This window comes from Staurois parvus, unplaced genomic scaffold (genome assembly GCF_062004578.1).
Source record: "Staurois parvus isolate SC_StPar_1 unplaced genomic scaffold, SC_StPar_1.0 ptg000025l, whole genome shotgun sequence".
Lineage (NCBI taxonomy): Eukaryota > Metazoa > Chordata > Amphibia > Anura > Ranidae > Staurois > Staurois parvus.
The window spans coordinates 19258626-19267845 of record NW_028317821.1 but is presented as its reverse complement, the minus strand read 5'-3'; the positions used below and the strand labels follow the sequence as shown (position 1 = coordinate 19267845).

General features: G+C 38.2%; 1 protein-coding gene and 1 long non-coding RNA gene across 2 annotated transcripts; one reads left to right on the top strand and one right to left on the bottom strand.

Annotated features, from left to right (window-relative positions):
• Positions 1-2120: 2120 nt before the first annotated feature.
• MYF5 (myogenic factor 5) lies at positions 2121-5265 on the bottom strand. The gene is made up of 3 exons (XM_089652164.1): positions 4358-5265; positions 3479-3551; positions 2121-3210 (listed from the first exon to the last, which is right to left on the bottom strand). Exons 1-3 carry the CDS (start codon positions 4856-4858, stop codon positions 3017-3019), a joined length of 768 nt encoding a protein of 255 aa, XP_089508290.1. The 5' UTR covers positions 4859-5265; the 3' UTR covers positions 2121-3016.
• Positions 4445-7719, top strand: LOC149471975 (uncharacterized). Its single transcript, XR_016305831.1, has 2 exons — positions 4445-5244; positions 5515-7719. It is a non-coding gene; the product is annotated as an uncharacterized LOC149471975 (long non-coding RNA).
• The last annotated feature ends 1501 nt before the right edge of the window (positions 7720-9220 follow it).

Below are 9220 nucleotides of genomic sequence, written 5' to 3'. Positions count from 1 at the left end.
TGAATGGACACTTAGGGCAGTGGCTTGGGAGCAAGCCTGCTTGGGTGCCCCCATAACAAGCTGCTTGATATGGGGGCACTCGGCAGGAAGGAGGGGCCTGGAGCACTGGCAGGGGCCCCAAGAAGAGGAGGATTGGGGCTGCTCTGTGAAAAATCACTGCACAGAGCAGATAAGTATAACATGTTTGTTACAAAATGCCTTTAATATCACTATAATAGGATTAGTTTTTTCACAACAATAAGGAGCATTGTTTTCAGTCATGTGACAAAAATGTCAAAATTTCATTGGATATATCTGAAATAACTAGGATCTCTATTCAGGTGTGTTAGCTTTATAAACTGAGCCTAGTCTGCATATAAAAGAATACTAAAGCGGCATTCCACCTGAAAAAAATACAATAAAAGTCAGCAGTTACAAAAACTGTAGCTGCTGACTTTTAAAATACAGCCACTTACCTGTCCCTCGGTCCAGCGGTGTCCCCACCACGGCTGGTTTCACTGGCCGTCTTCTCTCCCTGGCACCGGCATCTTCAGTGTGGGCACCCGGCTGTGACAGGTTGTGGCTTCACAGCCGGGTGCCCACTGTGCATGCGCAAGAAGCACTGTGCTTTGTGAATGGCCCCGTAGTCTTCTGGGACCTGTCATGTGTCCCAGAAGACTATGGGGTGGGAGGGGGGAGGACAACTTCTGCTTCTGATCGCCTAGGCGATCGCAGGGGAAGTGGGAACGGGTACCTGTCAAATTAGGGTGCCCGCTCCCCCCATTCCCCAGAGGTGCCAATACTTAATGGGGAGCTGGGGACAAAGGCTTAAAGTGAAACTTCCCCTTCTGGGTGGAATTCTGCTTTAATTTGTAAGAATTTCTATTCACTTAGCATACAGTATTCAAGCCAAATACATCACACCTGTGATTTTGCTTTCTACAGTCCCTCTGTTTTATTCTGCAAATGAGCTTGTAGCAAAGCAAAGAATGTTTAAGCCTGCCATACATGACTTGAATTTGAAATACATGATGAAATTTGAGCCCTGGATTGCCCTGTTGGCACCTCCCTACTTGACAAAAGTCAATTTTTCAATCAAAGTTTGTGTAAGGGGCCAGGTACAAAGTTGTTGGCCAAACAGTGAGTACATCCTGTCAGATGCAGTCCCTGCTTAGATATTCTGACAACCGCCGTGCATGTTTAAGCTTGTAGGGAGTAATCTATTAGATTATTCTCATTCAGCTCTATTCTGTACATGTATGGCTAGCCTAAGAGCTTATATAGACTTGCATCATCCTACGAAGAGCGATTCATGGTGAATCGCTTTTCAAAGGGCATTTGACAGGGGGCAAGGAGGCGTTACATTGTCTCCTCACTGCCTGTTTCATCCTTTAGGACCCACACCACCACAGTGGTTCTGGTGTGGCCCCATTCAGTTGAGTAGTTTGCATTTAGCAGAAGTGCTGCCCACCAAATTCAATGGGAGGATCATTTTTGCAACACTGGGATGCAGGTGTACACCACCATTTTTTGCCTTGTAGCTGAAGGGGGAGCAGTTGAGGGGCTGTAAAAACACAACTCAACTTTGTTTCTATTGCCCCACAAGTTGAAAATTAGCCTAATGCCAGGTACACAAGAGTTTTTTTTCTTTTTTCATTCAACCCAGTGGGCTGAAAGAGAAAAAAAAACGGAGGTTTCCGCATTAAGTGATGTTAGTGCGGCAATCTCCCTCACTGAGCTATTGTATTCTGACAGCGGGCTGCTGTCCCCCCCCTCCAGAACACACTGATCAATGTTCACAGCCATTGGCTGCCAGCGCTGATCGGATGCTGGTTTTCCAGCATGCCCATTCAACAGAAGCGGCACACTGGGTGAATGTCATCAGCCTTTAAAGTGTTTGCTAACTCTATAAATGAATGAAGACATGAATGGGTTTTTACACAAGTTCGGGAGATGACCTTGACTGGGGGGATGATTAGCAGAAATATATTTCATTTCTATTTGATCAGCCAACCATAGAACCCGATTAGTTTTTTTAACAATATGTGTGATTACATAAATATATCAGTTCAGCTGAGATGGCTCAGCCTCTCTTGTAAAATTGTGATATTGCTGTTAAAAATCAAATAGGGGAACCTTAATTTAGTTTAACATTTTTATTAATAAAAGTAATAGAAGAAAAATGATGTGCAAAACATTATCTGCAAATATACATTTGAGAGCTTCCATACTGTAAAAAGATAGAGCAAATGTACTTCATAAGGCTAATATTGTCATAATGCGGTTTACTTTTATAAGGCAGAAAACAGGGCAATATTTATGTGCAATTATCCATAGCAACCAGTTCATTTTAGTGAGAAGCATCTGTAAAAGTGGAAATTCCCTCTGGTTGCTATGAGTTGCTGCATCTTTTCAATAACCTTGTTTGATCTTCCCCTTTATGGGGGATTTTTTCACTATTCATTGCTGCAATGTAATGCTGGTTTTCAGCCTTTGTTACAGATATATATATATACATATTAAAACAATGTTTAATGCGTAGGACATTTGAAGCAGTCACATAAGGCCTTTTGTACTTCTGTATTTTCATTCAAACAAATTAAATCAGTTCACAATGTGTATGTAGCTCTTATCTTAGAATATAAAAACATGTAAAAAAAAGAGAAAAAAAACATTTTTCAAACTTTGATAGGTGTTATGCAAGACCGTTTTTGTTATAAATTCTCATATCTAAACGACAAAGTGCGCTAAATGTCATTTAAATATAACAAGGAAGAATATTTCAAAAAGTCATTTTTAACAAGAAGCTTGTGTCGGTTTCTTTTCATTAAAGTAAATACCACCATGAATGAAGATTAGATAAAGTCCAGTTAAATAGGATTGGTAGCAAAGGAAAAATATAATTTAGCTTTGTTAAAAAAAAAAGTCCTTATATACATATTTCTTTTGCAGTCTATATAAAAGGCTGTTGACCCTCTGAATATTAGGAAATGTCTCGTTGTAATTCACATGTTGTTTAAAGCTGATGACATTGAGCTTAAAGCACATGATACACGGGTCTGGAATCTGGGGTCTCAGGGGTGCTTGGCAAGGAGTCAGCACTGTTGGATGGAGATAAGGAGATGGAGTCTTGCAGAGGGAGAACACATTGCTCGGAGGAGGCAATGCGGTCCACTATACTAGAAAGGCAGTCAAGGCTGGAGAGTGCTGAGAGCTTGTTTGAAGGAAAGGCTGTAGAGCAAAGAAATAAAACATGTTAGAGTTGTATAGAGTATCTATATTCTGATAGATATTTACAGTTTAGTTAGCTATTTAGAGATCACTACCAGTTGAGTTACTGTAGATGGAATATGGTCTTACAGCTACTGTGACACTACAAGTCTCAGCACACGCTACCACTGTATGCCAGGACATGTAGTTTAGTAATAGAGAATACGTGAATAGCAGTAATTGTAGTTTTGATTACTAAACATCAACGCAGTACATTTGAAATACTTACAAGCTGGTAAGTCAGAGCAGTAGGCACTTTCAAAGCTGCTATTCCTTCTCCATTGTGGGCTGATGCAATCTGCCTGGAAATAAAAAAAAAGAAAGGGTCCCATAAAACCACTGATTCAAAGGGATGTGCTTTAAAGATCATTGACTACAACTGTCTGTGAGCCACATTAGCAGTATTCTGTGTGACACCTTGACTGAGAGCGTCGGAAAATCTCACAAGCTTTTATGACATCAACTGGTGCTAATTCAGAGGTTTCATGAAAAACGAGCCGCATGGCAAAATTGAAATCTCACAAAAATGTGTAACATGTTAAGCATGAAGAATGGATTGAGGACGGGGGAGGCCACACTAATTTCACTGCAGATCTGTTTCCCAGTGTTGTTCACAACCTGGAACATGTACACTAAAGGGTAACAGTAGACAGCTTCTAAGACCCAGTTTAGATGAGAAGGAATTGGGAATTCTTAGTTTTGGGCTCTCTGTACATACAACCTAAACACATTACTTTTTGAGTTGCTTAGAGTGATCTATAGTATTTGCTTATATGCATGAATAAAAGACAGTGAAACATGCAATGTGTTTCTAAGACTGATTAATATAAAATATCAGTAAGCCACGTTCTGCCATCAAACTAATAATTCCAGATATAGAGGAGCTGATTTATGAAACCTGGCACTAGTAACTCAAGTCATGTTACTCATAGCAACTAGTTGGGATTCAAGCTGCATATTTTACACTGAAAATGGCAAATTTAATCTGGTTGCTATGAGCAACAACTCTACGTTTGTTGCTGTTCTCATATAACAGTCCTACTGTGCAGCAAAGATGAATGGCACACCATGCAAAGTGATAGATGGTACACTGTCTTGTCTTACTCACCATGCCTTCTGAGCAGCTGGATGCTGGACTGTTAGGCTCAGAGCAGCTTTGTCCCGGGAGACTGTAGTAACTCTCAACTTGTTCTCTTAGAAGATCTTGTAGACTTTCAATGTATTTTATGGCATTTCTTAAAATCTCCACTTTGGGCAGCCTTTGGTTGGGGTTTGCTGTGGTGCACCTTTTAAGGGTTTCAAATGCCTGGTTCACTTTCTTCAGGCGCCTTCTCTCCCTCATTGTAGCTGCCTTCCTTCTGTCCATAGTGGATGACTTTCTTTTGCAGGCTTTGCATGCCCACATGAGACAGTGGCCAGCCTGGTGGTGACCGGTGGGTGCTCTAACATGCTCCTCTTCATCAGATTCCTGGAAACCTTTCTTAGGAGCACCATAGACAGACATCCCATGCTCAAAGTCATCTGTAAATTCCTCCTCAGGAGAAGGGATGCAGGAGCTGTCATAGAAGAATTCAGATGGGGAAAAATGGCAACCATCTACTATCTCCATTCTAAGTGTGGGGCGGATGAAAAGATGCGAGCTCAGGTTGAAGCAATCAAGGCTCAGGAAATGGCTTTGGAGTAGCTTTGGCTGATTTCCTCAATAATTAGTAAGCCTAGGTTAAGTGTTTCTGTGGTGAAACACCAGCTTTATATATATCACCTTTAAAGGAGGTTGGTCCACAGAGACTAATAGCCATTAGCATATCCCACATCATCCCCCTACAGGGGCTGTCTAAGTGAGCCCCTCCTTCCCCCAATGTCTGGTTTCAGTTTAATGGCTTTTTGACACTTTGCTGTTTGTTTTAGGTAGTTTTATACGTATAAGGAAACACATCATATGGTTACCTCCGACTTGCACAGATATTGTGCATTTCAAAAAATGACCTCCAAAAGGTATTTACTCAAGCCTGCTTGTAATCTAAATTATTATTTAATCAAAACTTTTTTTTTCGTTATGTATTTATGCAATTTTTCATGATTGTATTTATTTTCACCTATATCTATTTAGGAAACATCATAGAAAATATAAAGCAATGCACTGTATGTTAGGGTGGGACTTTTGAGCAACAGCTGTTGGCATCACAATTCATAATAATATTAATAATGGCATTTATTTTCAAATATTGAAGTGGCTTTGAACTGTTTTACCACTTTTTTTTACAGAAAAGCACAGCTGCAAAATAATCCACAGTTGCAATAAGACTAATGTGGCCCAAGCTACAGTCGAAAATGCAATTTGAAAGTGATTATATGTGTTTTTTTCTCCATAATCCTGCATTGAACCTGATCCTTTGGTGTCACAACAGTAGCCAGTCCCTGTTTCCTTGTACAGTTCCAGATGGATCCCAGCTGCTTCAAGATTCTCCACCCCTGGCTCTCTCAGCAAGTTCACACAACTCCTTGACAAGTCTCCCAAAAGCTGCAGCACATCACTGGATCTCTTAGGGGTAATTAAAGTGGTAATGAAGCCATTAGCAGGCTTCTGCCAAGGTGAAGCAACACTTGGGTCATACTGAGCTGGCAGACACATTTGGTTCAGGAAGGAGGAAGGTAAAGAGGATGTCAGTAATTCAATGGGCACACTTTTCTGGATGTTTTTCTCACTTAGCAAGCTTTAATGTATGCCCATCAACATTGTAAAACAAATAGTCACTCAGCATAATGGATTTTATGTGCAAAATTACTTTTTAGGAAGAAGCTGATAAAGTTAATTTGCAAACTTTTGATGTTTAAGGTCCTTAGTGGCTACCAGTACAATGGCAGGATTCTGAGGTTGTCTGTTTTGTCATCCCCAAGACCTGTGTTTTGTATACATTCAAGTAATGGTGGGAACAATGGGATGTTAGCAAAATGTGATAGCATGCTCTACTTACTGGCACTTTTTCTTGTTTATTGAGAAAAGAAGTCTATGTTTATTTTGTGAATTTGTGCAGTAAACTTTTTTTGTTAGGTGTTTTCTATAGTAATAATGGGCTTTCTTGTTATCTGATTGATTTGTAAATGGACGCTCATTTAGATGCATAGGCATACATGGATATTAAATACAAGGCAGCTACTTGTTAAGAATTATGGGTAAAAAGCATAGTCAATTCATATGCAGTGTCTTATTATAAGTTGTTAGTTGGTGGTGTCAGTTAGAAAAATAAAGAAAAAAAGCATTCCCAATGTATTTTTTTCGTACATCACTGTGTATTGTAATAAATACTAATATTATCTTTTTTTACTTTGAGTATAGACATTGCATAATAATTTAAACTGAATTCTATTTGTCTAGTTTCTCTTTTTTTATTTTTGCCATCCTAGTTTTTCCTTTTCCTTCATTGTTAGGTTCTTCGTTGTTTGAAAGCTATAGCGTCTGGTCATTAAAACTATAGAACAGCAAATAAGAACAAAAGGGAAGTTGTTGCCAATAACAACTTATCAGGTTTCACTGTTCGGTTTACAGAAAAAAGACCTGAGAGTCCTGATTGGTCACTAAAGGTAACAACCCCCCTTCTGTCCTTTTCTTTTTTTTCTTAGATTTTAATGAATCAGGACTCTTTGCATTGTTATTATTGACTAGACTTTGCTTTTTTTTTGTGTGTTTTATGTTTTTGTTTATCATTTTAATAAAAAAATTAATAAAATATGATAATGGAATGCCATAACTGTGGTATGATATATAAAGGCATATTTACAACTGTGATTACCTTCAATAAAAATAATACAAACAGTTTCATTAATTTTAAAATTTACACACTTTGCTATATTTTTTTTTTTGCACAAAATAGCTTGTTTAAAAAAGGTGTAATAAAACATTGATTAAAAATAAAAAGTTTGATTTTTTTACCGACATTAGTCAATATAATCATGTGGTTGTTTACATCCTTTTTTAAGATTTTTTTTTGTGTAAATAGTTGAAAAGCAATATTTCTTTCATAAGTAAGAGTACAGGTTATGAGCTGGTGTTATGTTTGAAGTTCCTACTGAAGCAGAAAATCTGTGTCTTCTCTGAGTGTCACTGGTTTATGTGTGGAGACCATCCCCAAGGGATTACACTTTTCTTTTGTAAACCGATCTCCAAACAAATTAAGCACAACTAAAGCAATAGGCAAGTGGAACTAAATGGGGCGAACGAAAACACCAACTACAAGGTCAGTTAATGGGGCGGCAAAGAATCTGCGCCTCTGGGATTTGGGGATTGAAGTGCTGAAAATGGGATCACAGTGCACCCAAACAAGGTCTGGAAGGGACTCATGAAGCCTGTCACAAGATGTACTGACATGCCATCAAAGGACCAACCCTTAACCAAACTACTAAACAACATGTTCATATACCTTGTATGGAAATATCAAGCAACAGCAATGGTTAATAAAACATTAAAACAAACCCAACTTGCTACCTTTTCTTGATTGGCATAAAAATGATGTAACTTGTGCACCATTTAATGGTAACGTGACCTGCTTAGAACATAACCTTGTAGGAGATGTTAGAATTCTGGGACTGAATCATGCTGTATCATGAAATCAACAGCCTTTGAGCAAAGTAGGTTAATTTCTTATAGCTATATTAAATATAGAAGCATTCAGCTATCTGAATACCAATAATATATATATTATATATATGTAGGGCCCCCCTAACCCTTTTGTATTGACCTGTATCGTTGCTGTATTGTCTCCCTTTATATTGTAAAGCGCTGAGCAAACTGTTGGCACTATATAAATATATATAATTTTTTTTTTCTAGTTGGTATGTTCGTAAAAATTTACACCTAAGATGTTAACCCCTGAGTTCCCAAGGCTCTTTGGTAGGGCAAGTTTAAATTCAGTAGACCAGTGTGAATGTGTGTGTCCCTGGTGTAAGGCGTTAGAAGGCTTTCGGCTCTGGGAACCCTGTACACTTAAGCAAACAAATGACTACCTGCTAGAGCTGCAGGATGATTGTGTGTGGAGGACAGCTGAAGAAGACATTGGTTTCTGCCTGGAGTTTGACTCCCAAGGGAGATCAAAGAGATGAATACTTTTAGCAGCTCTGGGAATACAAGAGGCTGCTAGTTCCTGCTAGATTGGGAGGAAGCAACACGAACAAGAGTGGAACGAAGGAAAACCTTGCCATAACCCTTCTCAAGGCCATATCCAAAAATTATGCTTTCACGTGTTCTTGGAATTAATACAATATATATGGCCTTTAATTATGGTGGTAGTTGTAGTCATAAACACATAGGCCTTGATTTACTAAAACTGGAGAGTGCAAAATCTGGGGCAGCTCTGCATAGAAACCAATCAGCTTCCAAATCTTTTGTCAAAGCAGAATTGAGCAAGCTGACATTGGAAGTTGATTGGCTGCCATGCCCTCTTCAGTTTTAGTAAATCAACCCCATAGCTGTTTATATAGATAACTAGATATATTAACAAGAAAAAAATTTAACTTCTAGCTATCTGTACTGTCTCCCTTCATAAAGTAAAGCGCTGAGCAAACTGTTGGCGCTATATAAGTCCTGTATTATAATAATAATAATAATAATGATATGCTGTTTGTTTTAAAAAAAATATATATCAGTTGTTATTGTAATGTATCAATGACATTCAAACATAAAAAATAACGTACTTATTTTGAATATTTTTTAATCAATGGTAACTATTAAGAATAAAAAAATATAAAATATAAAATTAAATATGACAATATTAAATACAATATTACTTGCCAAAGTGTTTCTTTAGAGATATCATAAGATAAGATCTGACAACTGATTAGGCTGAAATCAATTTTTGTTTGTGTTTTTACAATACCGTATATTGGTTATATAGACTATAAGAACTGAAATATGGGAGCTACCATTGTGAGCTGAACTTTTCATGGTAAAGGTACTGGGGTTGTTGCTGGCTTTACT

Excerpts from the sequence above, each read along its gene's own strand:
- MYF5 (XM_089652164.1), bottom strand. The coding sequence starts at position 4,858 with ATGGAGATAGTAGATGGTTGCCATTTTTCCCCATCTGAATTCTTCTAT. Across the intron at positions 3,552-4,357 it reads CCAGCTGCTCAGAAGGCATG|GCAGATTGCATCAGCCCACA; the intron begins GTGAGTAAGACA and ends TTTTATTTCCAG. Across the intron at positions 3,211-3,478 it reads CTGCTCTGACTTACCAGCTT|CCTTTCCTTCAAACAAGCTC; the intron begins GTAAGTATTTCA and ends TTTGCTCTACAG.